This window comes from Lygodium microphyllum, chromosome 8 (genome assembly GCF_053477565.2).
Source record: "Lygodium microphyllum isolate KBCC chromosome 8, Lygodium_microphyllum_v1.1.10, whole genome shotgun sequence".
NCBI lineage: Eukaryota > Viridiplantae > Streptophyta > Polypodiopsida > Schizaeales > Lygodiaceae > Lygodium > Lygodium microphyllum.
This window is the reverse complement of record NC_141142.1, coordinates 41447934-41466844: the sequence shown is the minus strand read 5'-3', so window position 1 is coordinate 41466844 and position 18911 is coordinate 41447934. Positions and strand designations below refer to the sequence as shown.

General features: G+C 41.4%; 1 protein-coding gene across 8 annotated transcripts in view; it reads right to left on the bottom strand.

Annotated features, from left to right (window-relative positions):
* LOC148032202 (D-lactate dehydrogenase [cytochrome], mitochondrial-like) overlaps positions 1-18911 on the bottom strand; it is a 178744-nt gene that overhangs the window by 55310 nt on the left and 104523 nt on the right. For all 8 annotated transcript variants that reach the window (XM_087682846.1, XM_087682849.1, XM_087682847.1 and 5 more), the window contains exon 16: positions 17542-17672. In XM_087682846.1, coding sequence (XP_087538972.1) covers positions 17542-17672 — 131 coding nt within the window. The remainder of the gene's footprint in view (positions 1-17541; positions 17673-18911) is intronic.

Sequence of the window (18911 nt, the reverse complement as noted above, 5' to 3'; positions counted from 1 at the left end):
ACAATGGGATGTGGGGTGGAGGGCTTACTCCTAATCATGCATGCTATCATCATGATCATGGCCTTTCCATGCTATCCCAACCATCATAATAATCCCTCTCTACTCCAATCTGATCAATGAGTGGGCTAAGGCGCCTATGGCACAAGCTGCAATCCCATACCTCTGCTCCATATAGTAATGTAGGTATGACTAGGGTGTCAAACAACCAGAGTTTGGTGCGGGGCTCCTGAAACTGTATGTGAGCACATTGACTCTCAAGTGCCCCTAGTGCTACGTATCCACGTGCTAGACGTGCCTCTAATGCCCCTCTCAACGAAAAACGTGGGCCAAAGAAGGTGACTCCCAAATAGACATATTCCCTCACATGCTCCAATATGTCTCCCCCAAATGTGAACTGGTACATAGATCTAGTCACCCATGCTACTGAAGTATTGAAAACCATGGTTTTGGTTTTCCCAAGGTTCACTGTGAGGTCTTTATCTCTACAGAAGATATGCAAAGCGTCTAGATGGCACTGCAATCCCTCCAATGAATCTAAAATGAGAACAATATCATCTGCCTACAGTAATATTGGTATCAGCACCCCTGCCAGGCTGGCTCCAGCTCCTCCTCCTCAGTCTATGTAATCAAACACTTCATCTATGTATAGACCAAACAATGTGGGTGAAAGTGGACATCCTTGTTTTACTCCTATGGTATTGTCAATCCTCTTCGATAGCCCCCCAAGTGCTCATACATGACCTGTCACTGCCTCATATAATGCATAGACACCCCATCGTATACCCTCTGGTACTCCAATGTCTTGCAATCTTTACATGATGCGTGTACGAGGCACTGTATCAAAATCTTTGCGAAAGTCTATTTCAGCCCACTCATTGAGTTCATGCTCCAATATAGATCCATATATCTTGGCCAAAGTATGACCGATCATGATAGTCCTCTAGTTGCTAGGAATCAAGGAATCACCACTTTTAAATAGCGGGATTATAGTATTGTCTAACCAACTCATAGGGAAACCTTCACATACTGCTCTATTAAAACTTATGTGCTAATATGGATACTAATATGTCACAAGCATGTGAGAAATGTTCTGCTACTAGTCCATCCTCATCCTGTGCCCTCCCATTTTGTAATCTATAAATTGCATCCCTAACCATTTTCCATGTGAAGAAAGACCACTGTGTTGGCCTACAAGCTTGTGGGGCCTGAATAGGTGGCTGTCCTGGCAAGTCATACAGCTGTCTCCCATAGTCAAGCCAAGCATCTGGTGATGTAGTCTGTATGGAGGGCTCTCTTTCATGAAACATCTTCTTAATGAAGCTTGAGAGAGAGAGAGAGAGAGAGAGAGAGAGTACATCTACTGAAATTGAGAATATACAATTAAATGTATTTTACCTAGCTTTAGGATGTGGTGGTCAAGACAAATGAAGTGCTAATTAAGTGGTTGAGGTCTCCTTAATGAAATGGCAATGGCAAGTACAAGATTTGAATGCAAGAAATAAGATCCCCAATGATAATTTCGTTCCAATGTACACCCAAATCCGCTCCAATGAACCTAAAATGAGGTCCTCAATGCATGAAACCCAATGCAAATCATCAAGAGGAGGCTATAGATAACAAATTGCAAGGACAATGTCATAGAGAGTAATTTAGGACCTAGAACAACAAGTTTGGCAAAAGCCCCAATTTTAGAGCAAGTAGATGTAATGAGGGTGTAAAATTTTATTGCTTTGCTTAGCATTTGATCAAAAGTTAATCCAATGTGCAAATGTGACTAGCACATGTGAGGTGCACATCAATTAGTTCACAAATTGGGACCTAGGACTCTAAGATATCAGTCGGTATCAAACGCAAAAGCTGTAACAAGGTATGCCTGACAAGTATTAGGTGGTCCTTGGAGTTCAATTTGAATCTAAACTAGTTTATTGGCCACTAATGCCAATGGTGACATTAGAGACTAGGTATTAATCAATTAATTAATGCCAGTCTACGGGCCAATAAGTGCTTAAGGATACTTAGGAGACAAATTCGCCTAGCCAATCTATTTTTTTGGCTGGTGAAATTAGTTTTCTAAGCACTAGAATAATTATTAAATGAATTTTTAAAATTAGTATTCAGAGAATTAATTTGTTAAGTTGGACAATGCTAGAAAATGGAATTAAAAGGCTGCCACTTGGTAAAACTTGCCCCTGCTAGTGATGCAAGTGGGAAAAACGTTTTTGGGGGCTGATGGAAGTCTACTTCAACCATTGAGAGAGAGGAGGAGGCTGTTGAAGAGAGAGGAGAGGTTGTTGAACTGTTCTATAGCATCGAAGACCTATCCAGAAGCTGAAAACAGTTCAAGACTTGAATTCTAACAACTCAAATTAAAGAATCTCAAGGAGATCCAAGAGGCCAACCGAGTAATTTCAATTTGGGGCTAAATTTGTCTTGCAAGGAGCAAAGTGAGGACCAATTCCCAAAGCAAAGTAAGGTACAAATTGGTTTGAAGGCTTGTCAGTCGTTAATGACAAGTAGCACTTGGATTAGTGGAGGAGATGAGTGAATCTCAGTTGTACTCCATCCATTTGCAATAAAAGATAAAGAAATACCGAAAGGGGCACCGCTTTCGCAGCCAACAAGATATCCATTGTCCAAAAATTAAAAGATAAAGTGTGCATTTTAATTTACTTGTTGTAAAGATTGTTAAATCAGGTTATTACCACCCTATACAAGGAGGAAGGCTATTTTCATGGTTCCATTGCAAATTACCATCGAATCCCTCGACTTGGTGGGCCCGAGGCACCTAAATGAAGGTTAAAAGTTTTGCTCTAGTGCTGAAATTGTATTCACCTAAGCATTACAGCAAGTATATAGTCTTACAGTGAGATAGGATCAAGCAGTGATGATGTATCTCGTTCTGAAAATGCATATAATGAAGGAAAAAATGCAATGCCTAATCTTGGAGCATCCTTTCAGTATGGACAGCAAGGAGAAAATGTGGCTGTTGATCAATAAGCGGGTCCTTCAAGGCCATAAGATGCTAAAGACCATAGCAAGGAGATGAAGACTTTGATAACTAGTTCAAGGCTTGGTTAAAGGGAGCAACTCACATCTTTGTTCAATTGGCCAAAGATCCACGGTTTGAGAGATTTTTGAATTCTTCCAAGGAGGACAGCAAGGGCAAGAACAAGATGTTATCTTCAAAGGCCTTTGAATAGTAAAGAAGCTTCCAAACCACACCCACCACATCGTAAATATACATCCAAGGTTAGGGATGAGCAAAAGTAAACAATATGAGTGGGATCAAATACCCAAATGCAAAGCCATCTTGGTAGTGCCAATCTAATGGGTTTTGGACAGTCGCGTATGCATGCAATCATGGTTAGCTAAGATACTTTGGTGATGGCACTATTTTTCATATTGTGGTGAATCAGGGACCGCATACAGGAATGTATGGTACAACTCCTTATGGTATGCAACAACCAACGCATGGTATACAAGTTCTAATGTATATGGGTATGGCTGCTAATATGCATAACCCCATGTATGGTAGCATAGGCATGATGTTTGGGGCACAAAGTGGCACCAAGATAGATTTGAGATCTAGCTATTAGCAATGTTGCATAAGAGCGTAATGAGATAAAGACAACATTAAATGCATCCACATCCCCAGGTGCTTATGGGACTCAAGGGATGAGTGTTGGTTATGCAAATGCTTCTTTTGATGTTCATTAAGATGCAAACACCAATAAATGCAACCTTTTTGCAACAGCCATCGTATGATAGCTTGGCTCCCAAAGAGGTAGCAAAAGACTACGATAAAGATGGAAAAAGGGTGAAGTTTGAGTCTCCAGTGGTACACAAGATAGGCTAAAAGCTTTGACATTTGTTCAACAGTTTGATGCAACCTATTTGGGAGAAAACTTCACCAAATTCTCAAAGATTAGAAAGGCAACCACAATCTTTAAGGGAAATGCATTGCAATGGTGATCCACGTCCTTAATGCAAGGTAGAGCACCATCATAGTTGTCAAGTACGAAAGGTACGGTACGGTACGGTATGGTACGATAAAATACGATACTAAATGGTACCTTAAGATTTTATAAGGTACGGTGCGATATTAGTACAAGAAAAAAAAAAACTTGATTATTTTGGACTAAAGATAATAGAATAGATATTTCAAGGCTAATTAGCAATGCTATTAGAGTATATAAGATGAGTACTTAAGGGTAACATGCCAAAACCTAATGTTGCATGGGCAACATGCGCTACTGCTACCTACAACTTATAACTACATAGATGGGAGTGGATACATCACACATGCATGATCATACAAATAAGAGAAGTGTGGGCTTGAGAGAGAGAAGGTTGAGAGAAATTGTTTGAATCTCAAATAACCTAATCTATGGGAGAATCGTATTAATATAAGGAGCATTTAGCTAGTCCCAAAGTGCAGTTCGAATGGGAAAGATGTATCCATTAAGTTTGTACCTTATGGTACTAATACGTAAGGTACAGTACCTAAAGTATGGTATAGTATGAAATCTTTCGTACGTGGTACTAGTGCAACTATGAGCACCATCAATATGGGTACAATTCATGCAAATGTTTGCATCGAGTTGGTTGACTAGTACATTTGAGGTGGACATCATGAGAGCTTGACATAAGCTTCATGCAACACAATGCAAGAACTTGAAATAGTATAATAACAAGTTTTGGAATGGCTTGTTGCCACTAACTTCTATCGTCCAATTCCTCTTCATTGAGTATATGGGACTCAACACATAGAGACTACTGCTACAACTGATGAATTGCCGCGTGGGAAAGATTTGGGCTTCCAAGAAAGTGGGAAGAAGCTGAATTAGAAGTTCTCAAAGGTTGAGAAAAGAGGCAAATCTGAAAATCGGCCTGAAAAGAGGTCAAAATAGCAAGGAAAGGACTGGAAATCAATTGCACAACATAGGGAATTAAGGGTTGCAAATAAATGCTTTGTTTGTGAACAAGAAGTACATGGCTAAAGACTGTCCCAATAGGCAGTAAGTTGAAAAATCAAAAAATCAAGTAGATTCCAAAGGGTAAGAAGCCCAAAACATTAGTTGGATTAATGTGTGATGTTGCTAATGATCAACCCAATGATGATGCTATTGAGTTATGCAAAGCATGGAGCAAAATCAGAGATCAACAAGCTTTGATTTTCTTTGATAATGGAGTGCATGCCAATTTTATCTCTACAAATATGGCAGTCCATCTAGGCATTAGAGAGGATGAGATGGGACCCATGGGAGAAGTTCGTATAGCATTCAAGGGCCATACAAAGCCTATCACACCACTCATTGGAAAGCTTCATTTGCACATTCAAGGATATGTGGACAGCGAAGAGTTCTTTATTGCTCTACTTGAGGGTATGTTGACATGTCTTGCTTGGTATACCTCGATGCCATTGTGTGTATGCAATGTTTGATTTGCATGCTAAAGTGATCACCATTCAGCATAAGGGCAAGGCTCATACTCTAGATGTAAGAAAGGGAGATCTATCCCTAATGTATCAACTACTACTAGTTCCAAAGTAATGAAAACTCACCTTTTAGTGTACTTGGTTTTTACTAATGAAAATGTTGGAAACGTGTCAATGTTGGAGAAGGATTGCAATTCGTTTCTGAAAATGTATGTTGATCACTTCTCTCAATAACTTCCAAGGCAAATACCACTTGAAAGACCCAAAGATCATGGCATAGATCTTATCCTTGAAAAAAACCCACCTAACAAGCCACCTACAGGGTAAGTGCAACCCAGCAAGAGAAGATAATGAGTTAGAAGAATAAGTTGTTGAAAAAAGGGCTGATTCAACCCAACCTATCTCCCTTTTATTCTCCAATGCTTATGGTCATAATTGTCAAGTACGAAAGATATGACACAATATGGTGCGATAAATACAGTACTACATGGTACCTTATGATTTTATAAGGTACGGTACGATATTAGTACGACAAAAAATAACTTGATTTTTCTTAAAACCATAAATCATGAAACTGTAGAGCAAGGTTAGGCACGGAGATCGAGGTAGACAGTCGTTGCACGCTGTGAGAGAGACAGAGAGAGTGCGAGAGAGCAGAGTAGAGAGTGAACACGTTTTTCGGTACAATGACGAGTGTACCACTTTAGGTTTTTAGATAGATATATGTATGAAAGTACAATGTGCTAAGGGTGTGTTCATACCCATGCACATATAAAAGGCATGATGGCCCTTTATTCCCAACAACCTCCCACCTAAAGGCAATGTGCCTTAAGAGGAGAAAAGAATCAACTAAGTCTAGGTATGTACAAAGCTGAAGGAAATATATCTATCCAACTCCCATCAGTTGTCGGCAATGAGCAAACCGCTCTGCTGGAAGACCCTTCGTGAGAAGATCTGTAGGATTATCATCTGTATGCACTTTGACAAGCTCAATGCTCTTGCTGTCAAGTACATCTCTAATGAAGTGGTACTTCACTTGTATGTGCTTTATCTTTGCATGAAAGACAGGATTCCGTGCTAGCATGATAGCACTCTGACTATCACAATGGAGAACAGGTAACTCTATGATGCCAAGCTCTCCCACCAGACGTGAAAGCCATAAAGCCTCCTTGCATGCCTCAGTGGCAGCTATATACTATGCCTCTGTAGTAGACAATGCAACACACTTTTGTAGCTTGGAGATCCAAGAGCCTGGAGATCCAAGAGTCTGCATCCGTAAAGCCAACAACAGATGCCTTCTACTTTCCAAAGCAGATGCACAACTCATTTGTGCCTTTGAGGTATCTCATAATACCTTTTACTGCATCCCAATGCTTCTTGCCAGGCGTTGCCATGTATCTGCTAACCACTCCCACTGCAAAAGCAATGTCAGGACGTGTAGCAACCATAGTATCCATCAAACTGCCAAGCATATGGTATCTTGGCCATTTCAGCCTTCTCATCATCACATGTAGAGTTGTCCTCTGCACTGAGTTTCACATATGGAGGCAATGGAACCCCAATTGTTTTCCCGTCCTCCATATTGAAACACTGAAAAACTTTGGAGATATACTCCTACTGAGATAGATAGAGTAAGCCTTTCGATCTATTTCTGAGTATTCACATGCCAAGAATGTGATTTGCATCACCAAGATCCTTCATGTCGAAGCTGCCATAAAGACTTTGCTTCAATGAATCCAAGGCATGAGTATCCCTGCCAGCAATCAACATGTCAACAACATATAAAACAAAGATAATCAGGCTGCCATCTGCTGCCTTCTTGGTGTACGGCAGTGATCCACTTGACTTCTATGAAAGCCTTGGGACTGCATGAATGTATCAAACTTATGATACCATTCTCTTGGTGCTTGTTTCAGTCCATACAAACTCCTTTTGAGTTTACATACCATTTTTTCTTTCCCTTGTTCAACAAACCCTTCAGACTGCTGCATATATATGTCTTCATGCAGATCACCATGTAAAAACGCAGTCTTTACATCCATCTATATGAGCTCCATATCCTCAACTACAACCAAACCCAAAATGGTTTTCAATGTAGTCATCTTGACTACAAGAGAGAAAATCTCATCAAAGTTAATTTTATGCTCCTGCTTGTACCCCTTTGCAACCAATCTTGCTTTGTACTTGGGTGAGGAACCAGAAGTGACCTTCATCTTGTAAACCCATTTGCATGGAAGGGTTTTCTGCCCTTTAGGCAACTGCACCAAGTACCAAGTGCCATTTTTGTCAAGAGATTCCATCTCTGACAACATGGCTTTATACCATTTCTTGCTGTCCTGTCTGTCCATTGCTTCCTTGAAGCAAGACAGTTCACCACAGTCTGTCAACATGACATACTTAGCCACATTAATTGCACCAGGAACAAATCTGTCAGGTTGTCTAGTAGCCCTAGACAATCTCCTAACCCAATGGTCATTGTTTGCTGGCTGTTCTTGCAAATTTCCATTTTCAGCATGATGTCCTAGCATTTCAGCCTACAAATCAGCATTACGAACTTGTTGTCTTGGCTGTTCCTGCACATGTAATGGCTCATTTTCATGGGCAATAGCTGGCTGATCATTTCCAGCATCATTTCCTACATTTACAAGTTCATTTACAGCAGGTATTTGCTGCTGTACAGCGGGCACATTTTGCTGTCCAAAAGGTATTTCTTCCCGGATTACAACCCTACGGACCTCCTCAGTCTTTTCGGGCTGTTTGTGCATGCGATCTTCCCGGAAGATAACATCATTGCTGCGTACTATTTTCCTTTTCTCGGGATCCCATAATTTATACCCCATTTCACCCTCGTCACCATATCCTAGGAAAATGCATTTACAGCACTTTGGCTCAAGTTTCCTGCGTTTTTCTTTACGAATGTGCACAAAAGCCTCGCAGCCAAACACTTTCAAATGAGTATATGAAGGTGGCTTGCCCGACCACGCTTCTTGGAGAACTCCCCCCTCTCCCCCCCCCCCCCCCAAAGACCTGTTTGGTGACCGATTAATCAAGTGAACGGCTGTCATAACAACCTCTGCCCAAAAACCATGGGGTAATGCAGTATGAGACAGCGTCGTACAAACCTTATCTTGTATGGTCCGATTCATACGCTCTGCAACTCCATTTTGGGGTGGATTATGAGGGGTAGTGAGCTCCCTTTTTATCCCTTTGCTATCACAAAATGCCTGAAAGACTTTGGACATATATTCCCCACCATTGTCAGAGTAAAGACACGTAAGTGTCTTATCTGTCTGATTTTCAGCCAATGCCAAGAATTCTTTAAACTTATCAAGCACTTCATTCTTGCTACAAATAGGGTGAACCCATACTTTCCGTGTAGCATCATCGACAAAGGTGACAAAATATTTCTTTCCCCCTAAAGATAATCCTGGCATTTGACATACATCCGAATGTACTAACTCTAAAGGAGAAGATTTCAAAAAAAGAGACTTTTTGTGAGAAGTCTGTGCATGTTTGCCATAAATACAATGATCACAGTGCTCAAAATCAGCATAACGAAGGCAAGGCAAGTAACCCAAATGAGAAAGCACTTTCATTCCTGTTTGACTCATGTGTCCCAACCGGCCATGCCACAAAGAAACACTTGGCTGCTCGGTCACGCACACTAGATACATGAAGTGGATACAACGTATCACTCTTGCAACCTTTGGCAATAACCCTAGATCCCTTACAGATCTTCCATTTTCCATCACCAAAGATGGTATGAAAACCATCATCATCTAGCTGCCCTATGCTAATCAAGCTCTTCTTGAGCTGAGGTACATGCCGTACATGCTAAAGTGTAAAGACAGAACCATACTGAAACTGTAACTGCACACTGCCAATACCTGCAATCTCACATGCATAGTTGTTCCCAAGATGGACAACACCGTGTGGACTCCCTGTATAGGTAGAAAACCACTCACGATAAGGGGTGACATGAAAGGAACCACCTGAATCAAGAACCCATGTATGCATGTCATCATCTGTATCTGCAAGTAGAGCATGTGCACCAAATGTGAAGAGACAAAGAGTACATCACTCCCACTGTCACTGTCATGAGTGTCTACATTCACCTCTTCAATTTTTACACTGCTCTTCTTAGGCTGACTGTCCTTCTTCTCTTCCTTGCAATCATCTGTCTTCTTTCCTTTTCCTTTCTCTTTCTTCCATTTGTAGAAGTCACATTTAAAGTGACCATTCTTGCCACAATGATGGCATTCAACATCTCTGCCACGTGATTTACTGCGTCCCTTGCCATCATATTTTCCCTTTTGCTGTGATCTGCCCCTAGTATACAAAGCACTGGAAGACTTACTAAATGCATTGTTCTGCCGATTCATCTCTTCCATAAGTAGAGCACTCTCTACATCAGCATACAAAAGGATCACATTGGAATTGCTCATAGCAGTCCTGAATGTATCCAACTCTCTAGTAGAGTGCAAAGCAAGAAAGTAGCCTTAAATTCCTCATCAATCATGAACTTCAAGGCAACCAGCTGGCTGAAAATGGAGTTAAACTCACTCAAGTGAGTAGACATTGCTGTACCTTCTTTCATATGCAAATCCATAAGCTTTTTCAGCCAATACACTTTACTTGCAGCACTCTTCTGTGCATACAGTTCTTCCAATCTAGTCCATATAGCATATGCAGAATCCAAACCTTCAATGTTGAAGAGCAGGGCATCAGAAATCAATAGCTCTATGGTTGAGCATGCAAGCTCATTCAACTCATCCCAATCATCCTGATCCATGTCCGCAGGCTTTGCCCCTTTGGTTTTGATTGGCTTTGCCTGCTTCTTTTGTAACAGGATATTGTAGCACTGTTTTTGCCACAATGCAAAATTATGTGCACCTTCAAGCTTCTTTATATGCATCAAATTACTGCTGTCATTGCTGCCAACCATGGTTTTCAGCCCAAATGTGACCAAAAAACCAGTAAATGCAGGCCCAAACTATCACCCAAGTGACCAAGGTACAAACAGGTACCAATCAGCAATAAATGACCACACAGAAGTACAGATTTCAGATCTGTAATTAAGTTTTCAGAAGCACCAAACCAAGTGCTACAGCATTATCCAACTGATTACAGCTGTTCCAAAGGGCATGTGCATCACATTACATGAGAAATCCCAAAATTTCAGCTGCAATTTCTGTTGTACATGTACCCACAGGCATAAAATTCGACACGAACGGTCAAAAGCCCCAATATTTTGTGCTCAAAGCGTCAAACACACATCTGCATTCCCTTTGACATGCATAGGACTGTCCAGTTTTGCCAAAATAAAGCAATTTCAGCAAAACTCCCAAATTTTACCAAGTGTTGATGTCCAAATTGCGCGGAATTCAACCCTGCATGTACATAAAATGACCAAGTGCTGCACAAATTTTGCCCAAATCACAAAAGCCCCAAATTGCACGGGGTCCAATGTGCCTCAATGTCGAGAAATTTGGTCAATTTCAGCCCAATTTGTGCATGTACATGAAAAGCCCCAAATGTCAGGGACAAAATGTCACAAATTCCTGCAATTTCTAAGACAAATATCACTGTTGCATCTTGCTTCAACCAAATCTGGATAACTCCCAAAATTTTCCAAGTCCTACGTGCACTAATTTCAGTGAGATTTAAAGAATTTCACTAAAATGTGAAAAGCCCCAAAATTCCCGGGCAAATGTGCACCAACTTTGCAATTTCTGAGTCAGATTGTCCAATTTTGTGTTGAGATCCCCAGATTTGAGAAAAGCCCCAAATTTTTGAGCCGATTTTGCACAGATCTGAGATCTTGTGCTTACGTGCGCGAAACCCCGTCAATGGGTATAAGCAATTTTTTTTTAAAAATGAATTTTTTCAAGACGGGTCCTTGACCCGCAAGGCGTCACCATGAGCCTGGAACCCCGCCGGCTGGTTGCGCTCGTCAGCGCCCGCTGCAGTCGTGTCGACTAACCATCACGCCGCCTGTTCGCCGTTCGCACTCGTCCCCGTGCCCCCCGTGCAGTCGCCCACTCACGTGCAGTTGTCGCCTGCCAACCGTCACGCGACTGACCTGTCTAGTCGCCTGCAGCAGTCGACTGTCACTGCCTGTTGCTCCTGTCGGCTGCCTCTCAACTGCTAGTCGTCGAACTCCTGCAACACACGAGCCTGCCTGCAACCTGCCCCTTGTTCCTGTCGACTGCCTCTTGCCAACTCTGATACCAGTTTATAGGGCAAGGTTAGGCACGGAGATCAAGGTAGACAATCGTTGCACGCTGTGAGAGAGACGGAGAGAGTGTGAGAGAGCAGAGTAGGGAGTGAACACGTTTTTCGGTACAATGATGAGTGTACCACTTTAGGTTTTTAGATAGATATATGTATGAAAGTACAATGTGCTAAGGGTGTGTTCACACTCGTGCACATATGAAAGGCACGATGGCCCTTTATTCCCAACAAAAACAATAAAACACATGTTTAAAGTGGAAATAGCCATTTCATTACAAAATAAGATGAATACATAAGGGTGGCCGTCGCAGTCGCATGCACTACGTGCAACGTGTGATACAACTAGCGTTTAAATATTAGTACATCATGGATAATGGGTCATAATGGCATATGGATACAATAATAGTAGATACAAAAAATAAAGAGACCTATGAATCTATAGACTATGATAAAATATCATCATTATCAGAATCCTCTAAGTGCTCATTAAGAGAGTCGGAAAATGACTTCTCGTCTTGTTGATAATGAAACACTCTCATACTCATCCTCACTGATGAGGTTACCATCATCATCAAATGATGGCTCCCTAAGTATTGGCTGTGTAGGCAAGGAGGGGATGTCATCATCGGACATGGGATGGGAGCTACTAGAGCCTTGCCTTACATATGTCTGCAAGCCACTCGAACCACCCCTCCTCGATGTCAAAGGGCACCGAATGACCATGCCCCTACTACCTCCTACTTGAAGTCCTCGCCCACGAGCATGCTGACTGCGAGTGTCACAAGTATCTGGTGCTTTAAGCTCTCTATAGAGCTCTAGAAAGACCATCTCCTCCTCCTTATCCATTTCCGGATATAAACTCAGAAGAGTGCCGCCTCTCAACTTGAATCTATCAACATTCATCTACACAATACACATAAGATTGCAAATGCTAAAGACTAAATTAAGGTTCAAAACAACAAATTTTAAATTTTGTGAAAGGTGTTTACTTGCTTTGGACTACCCATACCCATCATAGCCGTCATCATGTGTAAGTTAGCGCCGCAATAGACTAGCCGCTCTAGCTACCATGTGTTAAGCCGATTGCAAATCTTCGTGTGAATGAGAGAATAGGCACTCTAGTTTCTCTCACATGCATCCAAAGAGCAATCCTGAGCAAGGACTCTCATGGCTAAGGGCTGAAGTGTCTCCAACGCGTATCCAAAGTTTTACCACCTAAATAGAGGCTCCACAAGTGACTCTCTTCCAACAAGTGGGAGAAGAAAAAGCCACATCCCCTTTCTAATCCGCATAGCATTCTAGCTTCTCCAACACTACATTATAGTCATCCACAAGGATCACACAAGTTAAATAAGCAAGCTGGTCCGAACAGAGCTCTCTATCATCCATGACCGTGGCGACTTATAGGCCGGATGTATCAATGTGCCAAAACTATAAAATCACATGCCTTTAGCAATGCCACTCTAAAGAATTGAACGAGAAGGCTCATGGTGGACCCCTCGCAATCACTCATACGTAACACCCTCTGAAAAGAAAGTCATGACAATAGCGATGGCATGGACTTTCTGCTAAAACTACTCATTGAGACACAAGCATTGCATGGCTTTAGTCTCCTCTATCTCATACTCATCCCACTCATTTCATAGAGTCGACACCACTGTCTGCGCAAGGTAGACTGTACCTCATAAAAGCACTCCAGCAACAACCACATGTACACAAACCGAGTTGAAGAAAGCTTCTTTAACTCGATCATGCTATACTCGCGATACATCACAAGCACCTTTATCTTTACCATGAAGAAGGTGACAACTGATGTAGCTTTGCGAACCATCCTCTTCACCCACTTGAGCTTCCCAATGTCCTTCATAAGCAAGTCCAAACAATGACTTGCACATGGAGTCTACACAATGGTGGCAAACTCGGCCTCAAGCAAACAGCCCATGCACCAACAATTCAATGCATTGTCGATAACAACTTGCACCACATTTGAGGGCCCCACCTATAACCACAAATTAGAAGTAACAATACTTGGGGGTTAGAGAGAGAAAGAGAGAGTTGAGACTTTCAAGATTCAAAAATCAAGAGAGATAGAGGCTTAGGGGAAAAAGAGAATCGAGATAAATATTAGAGAAAATAGAGAGATAAATAGTTATGCATAAATTATCATGAAAGAAAGTGAAACATATTTAAAAGACAATTTATACCTCAACGATAGCTTGCTAAATGTGGCAGTATATGAATATGCCAATCGTTTTGCTCTCCATCTTGCCGGTGTCTACGACCTACAAAAAGTAAGTGCCAAGTGGACATGAGACAAGTATGTTGATGATACCCTGTTTCTTGCGATCGCTCCATCCGTCAGTAGAATGAAGCAACCATATTTTATCCATGCCGCCCAAATGGGATCGAGGGCTCTATCAATCCTCTCCTTCTCTTCATCAATCTTCTTCATGCTCATGTCATTGTATGTAACACCGGTCCATCCTTCACGTGGATCCACATTGTCAATGGCTTTTACCATCTTCCATTGCTCTTGCTTTAGGAGCACATGGAGTCTACATAATGGTGGGAAACTCGGCCTCAAGCAAACAGCCCATGCACCAACAATTCAATGCATTGTCGATAAAAACTTACACCACATTCAAGGGGCCCACCTACAACCACAAATTACAAGTAACAATACTTGGGGGTTAGAGAGATAAAGAGAGTTGAGACTTTCAAGATTCAAAAATCAAGAGAGATAGAGATTTAGGGGAAAAAGAGAATCGAGACAGATATTAGAGAGAATAGGGAGATAGAAAGTTATGCATAAATTATCATGAAAGAAAGTGAAACATATTTAAAAGACAATGAATACCTCAATGATAGCTTGCTAAATGTGGTGGTATATGAATATGCCGGTCGTTTTGCTCCCCCTCTTTCCGGTGTCTACTACGACCTGCAAAAAGTAAGTGCCGAGTGGACATGAGATGAGTATGTTGATGATACCCTATTTTGTGCTATCACTCCATCTGTCGGTGAGAATGGAGAAACCATATTTTATCCATGCCGCCCGAATAGGATCGAGGGCTCTATCAATCCTCTCCTCTTCATCAATCTTCTTCGTCCTCATGTCATTGTATGTGACATCGGGTATCCTTCACATGGATCCACATTGTCAATGGATTTTATCATCTTCCATTGCTCTTGCTTTAGGACATTGAATGCAAGATTGCACTCAATCACCATGCATGTAATTTAAACATCCGCAAGTCCTTGCCCTTCTCTAAGAAAGGAAAAGCAACCAATCCACACACAACCAAAAGCTTAAGAGAGAGAGAATTGTCTCTCTGGTGCCACATGAGTCTCCACTCTTTGTCTTTCGCCACAATCGGATACGGATGTGGAGCCCCAACCACCAATGGTAGAGGCCTATCCTGCATCGATTGAAGATACATCCATATTCGATGCTTTCTCATTAGTAACGATAGGAGTTGGTGCCAATACGCCAATTCTCCTCTTGTGGATCCCTCTCTCAACTTGGCGAGAATCTCATCTACGATGTTTTGAGGGATTTCCTTGCATGAAGTGACTTGCCTCACCACCGAGATTCAAGATCCAATAGAGGGAGATGAGAATGGCAAATGCTTGCTGAATTGGTGTGTAAGTATGGAGTAGAGAAGCACCTTTTGCAGATGAGAGAAGGGTCAAACAGTCAAAGAGGGATCAACAGTCAAACAGGGCTACCAGCAAGATGGAATCCAAGGGGGACTAATTCTCATGAAAATGCCACTCCCACAACTGCCAAGCAATGGACAAAGATGCAAAGGCTGATTGCAACAAATGGTTTGGATGACGTGAAAGCCCTCATAAGAGCTGAGATTTCAACAATATGTATACCAATGATTGACAAGGTAACAAGTGACATGAATGCAATATAGGAAACATGGGGAAAGGAATTAAATGCTGAAATGGATGCAAACCTGAAAGCATGTATGAAGGTGTGGGGCAGCACGCAACAAAAAGTGATGAATGACATGGATACAAAGCAAAAAGACATATATGACAAATTGCAGGAGACATTCAAAAGGGAGCTAAGTGCTGCTATAGATGCAAACATGAAATCATGCATTCAGGTCTGGGATGATGCAAAATACAAAGAAATCAAGTCTAACTTGCAAGTTGACATGACAAATAACTTGAACAAAGTAAGTGATGCCTAGAAAGTAGATATGGATGCATTGAAATCTGATACAAATGCACACATAGCAGCCAAGGATATGGAGATTGCTGAATAAAAAGGCAGTTACAGGCATGTAAGAAATAATTAGTGACACACAAGTCAATGATGGATGCACAAACAACAATGCCATTTGCATCGGAATTAAAGCAAGAGGTGGAAAGTTTTAAAAAGGACATGCACACATAGGTGAATGTGGCGAAGGGGCCTCAGAAGAAAGTAGAAAATGTCGAACATACAATGAAAGAAAATGCACAATGGATTGAGGTAGTCAAAAGAAACAAAGGGATGCCTCAGAACAAAGTAGAAATGATGAATGCAATTCTAGAAGAGAAAGCAAAAAGGAAACTTCGTGCATTACGTGTTCGTGTGGTGGGATGGGTTGAAAAAGGAACCCCTCTAGAGGATGCTAAAACACTTTGTGCTAAAATGGGTGTGAATGAGACATGCATTATGGATGCATGGAGGGTAGGTGATCCAAGTGGCAAAAGAGGTCGGATCCTCATGCTGAAATTTGAGGACATGGATAATAAGAGGGCCTTCCTCTCAACAAAAAAGACTTTGAAAGGCGAAAAAGCTTATCTCAATGAGGATCTCACACTTGCACAATTAAAGCATAGAAGGGCTAGCATGCCAACGGTGTTGGAAGCAAGTAAAGAAGGTAAGTATACTGTTTATAGAGATGGCAGAGTAATCATAGCAGAACGAAGGTCACAATAACGGTACGCGGCCTATAAGTTGTTAAGGATGTCCCTTCAGAAAAATGGTTCAATGAGACTTGATGCAGGATATTTGACTCAGTGTCTAGCATGGTTGGTGTAAAGCAAGGCTGTCCGCTCTCTCCTTTGCTGTTGGATTGTACATTGACAAGATTTCAGATTACATATAGAGATCGGGTTGTATGGAAGCTATCTTGGCAGGGATATTGATACCAATTTTGCTATATGCAGATGATATTGTGCTCATCTCAAATTCACCTAAGGGGCTCACCAACATCTGGATGCATTGCATGTGTTTTGTGAAGAGAAAGGCCTCAAGGTTAATCATGGAAAGACTAAATTTATGGTCTTTAACACCTCAGCAACTTGGGTGACATGCTCAAAGCATCACTTTATGTATGACAGTCAGTCTATAAAAATGGTTAGATAATATGTGTACCTCGGGGTCACTTTCAAAGGGCCATAGTTTTCATGGAAGGAGGCTTCTAGGCTTGCATGGGCATATGTAGCTTTGGGCGCTCTACAGCGACAGTATGCACACATGTAGGTTCAGGAGCCCCGTACCAAATTGTGGCTCTTTGAGACTTTAGTTATGCCCATACTACTCTATGGAGCAGCCATTTGGGGCCCAAGCCTTTATCATACTAGACGGATGCCTCTATTCCTAAATTGTAAAAATAAGTGTATTTACCAAATGAGTGGTTATTCTAACCTCTAGATGTCACTACATCTCCACTTCGTGGATGCTTACAAAACTGTAGTAGGACTAGATTATTTCTATTTCTCCTACAATCATATAGAGTCTTGCACAGGAAAAAGGTGTGTCAATTATGATTTTCGTTTCCAAGAGAAAAGTCTATAAATCTGTCAATCATGTTTACTAGACACAATCTAGATCTTGAATTTCACTGCCTCTATCTTAGTCTGTTTACCTTCCATTTCAAGAGCCGTATCTACCATATATTTAGAGAGACGCTCTGCTTCTTGGACCTCTTTTTTGTTTGCTGAATCATATAAAATGAGCGTATGGAAGTTTCCATCCCCTGCATGTGCCAAAGTTGCACTGAAGGACAACAAATTCAATCAATCAGAACTAGTATGAATAATGTATCAAATTGAAAGTGTCAAAATTTCATTGGGATTTTCACATAAAAGGTTAACAGAAACCACACATGCTCTTAAACAATGATGATGAATAGTCTTTCAAAGGTCATTTTAAAAATGCTTTCATTTTCTCTGGAAACAAGATGCATAAAGCATGTGTAGTTTCTCATTGGTCATGGTCAATCTCTAGTAGAGAGCCCTATACAGCCATTCCTTGCGTCCTTGTAATTGCCTTCCAATGTCTGCCATCTTGATTATAGATTTTGTTGAATGTACTCAATACATAAAGCACTAATGAGAGCGTGCCACTGTTTGATGTGGTAAGCTGCAGTCTACCTACACCTTGAACAATATAAGAGGTGTTTTTGGCACATTGAACAAAGCCTTTTTGCAAAGGCATTCAGAATGATTGCACTAATACCAATTGTTGGAGCAATGGCAAGAGGACAAGTCACGAACACAAGCAACAAAGGAAAATGAAGGAGCAAGACAATGCTTACAGCTTTGCTAAAGATAAGAGAGCACAGACAAAAAGGAACTGAAAACAGATATATACACATACAAGGGGGAAAAACTCCTAAGGAGATTTCAAAACCTTGCAATTTACACTCATCTCTACTATAATGTATGTTATACACCTAAAGTGCCGACTAGCTGAGGTGTAGATAGAGACTGACAAGACAAAAGAGGTTAAAACATCTGAAGAAAGAGTTAATCACTCCTGTCAATATTTGAACAATTCTCCGTGCACGCTGGGAGGGGGGATCCTCCTGAACCCTCATGGCTAGGTGCCCTCAAAGTAGCGCCAAGGCAACGAAGTCTCACTTGGCTGTTAGAGGTGGGTCTCTAGATAAATGGTTTGTTGCCCAGATATGGTGACTGAGTAGGAGATTTTAATGGAGTGACTCTACCCTACCAATTCCCCTTCGGAACTCAAGGAATCCGACTGGTGGCCCAAAACACATACAGTGGAAGACCAGTTTACAAGTGTTGGGTCCTGCCTACTGATTGCAATTAGTTGGCCTGCCCTTCGCTTTTGGGACTTATTTTGAGCATAGTTAGGAGGGGTAAGAATCATTGGCACCTGTGATTGTAGGTCATTCTTTCTTAAGACCGTTGCAGATGAGGAGTTGGTTCTGGGACACGACACTTTCCTCAATATAGAATGAGATGCACGTAGAGATCATTCCTTTTTCGT